This window comes from Plasmopara halstedii, assembly GCF_900000015.1.
Source record: "Plasmopara halstedii genome assembly, contig: Scaffold_3073, whole genome shotgun sequence".
Lineage (NCBI taxonomy): Eukaryota > Oomycota > Peronosporomycetes > Peronosporales > Peronosporaceae > Plasmopara > Plasmopara halstedii.
Window position 1 is genome coordinate 432,191 of NW_020189977.1, and position 396 is coordinate 432,586.

Sequence of the window (396 nt, forward strand, 5' to 3'; positions counted from 1 at the left end):
ATATCGCCGGTGATGATATCGATCCTCTGTTTGTTCCAGACGATGCTGATACTGGGGGTAACAACGACGAAGACCGCCAGTTCATGGCCACTACTAAAGGGATACGAAGGAAGCACAACGCAGAAGCTAACACCACCTCATATCAAAGTAAGCGGAAATGCCACCAGCAGCAGACCGGCAGCAAAAGAGCATTTGCTGGAGACGTGGAGGGGACGACAGTCGACGAGGGCTCGGTCGCTGGTGCTAGAAAGAACGCTACCGCTGTGATAGAGCAAGCGATCAAATGCTTAAAAATCCCGCACGATCTAGAGAAGGACTATAGAATGGCAACCGTACCGAAGAGGACTCCTAATAGGAGCTTAGCTTGGGACCTTGGAGTGAGAATTGAAAAGAAAT

At 50.0% G+C, this 396-nt stretch overlaps 1 protein-coding gene across 1 annotated transcript; it reads left to right on the forward strand.

The window, feature by feature from the left end:
• Positions 1–42: 42 nt before the first annotated feature.
• On the forward strand, positions 43–352 carry PHALS_07270 (uncharacterized protein; the record flags this gene model as incomplete). Its single annotated transcript, XM_024720707.1, has 2 exons — positions 43–240; positions 323–352. 2 exons carry the CDS (start codon positions 43–45, stop codon positions 350–352), a joined length of 228 nt encoding a protein of 75 aa, XP_024585879.1.
• Positions 353–396: the final 44 nt, after the last annotated feature.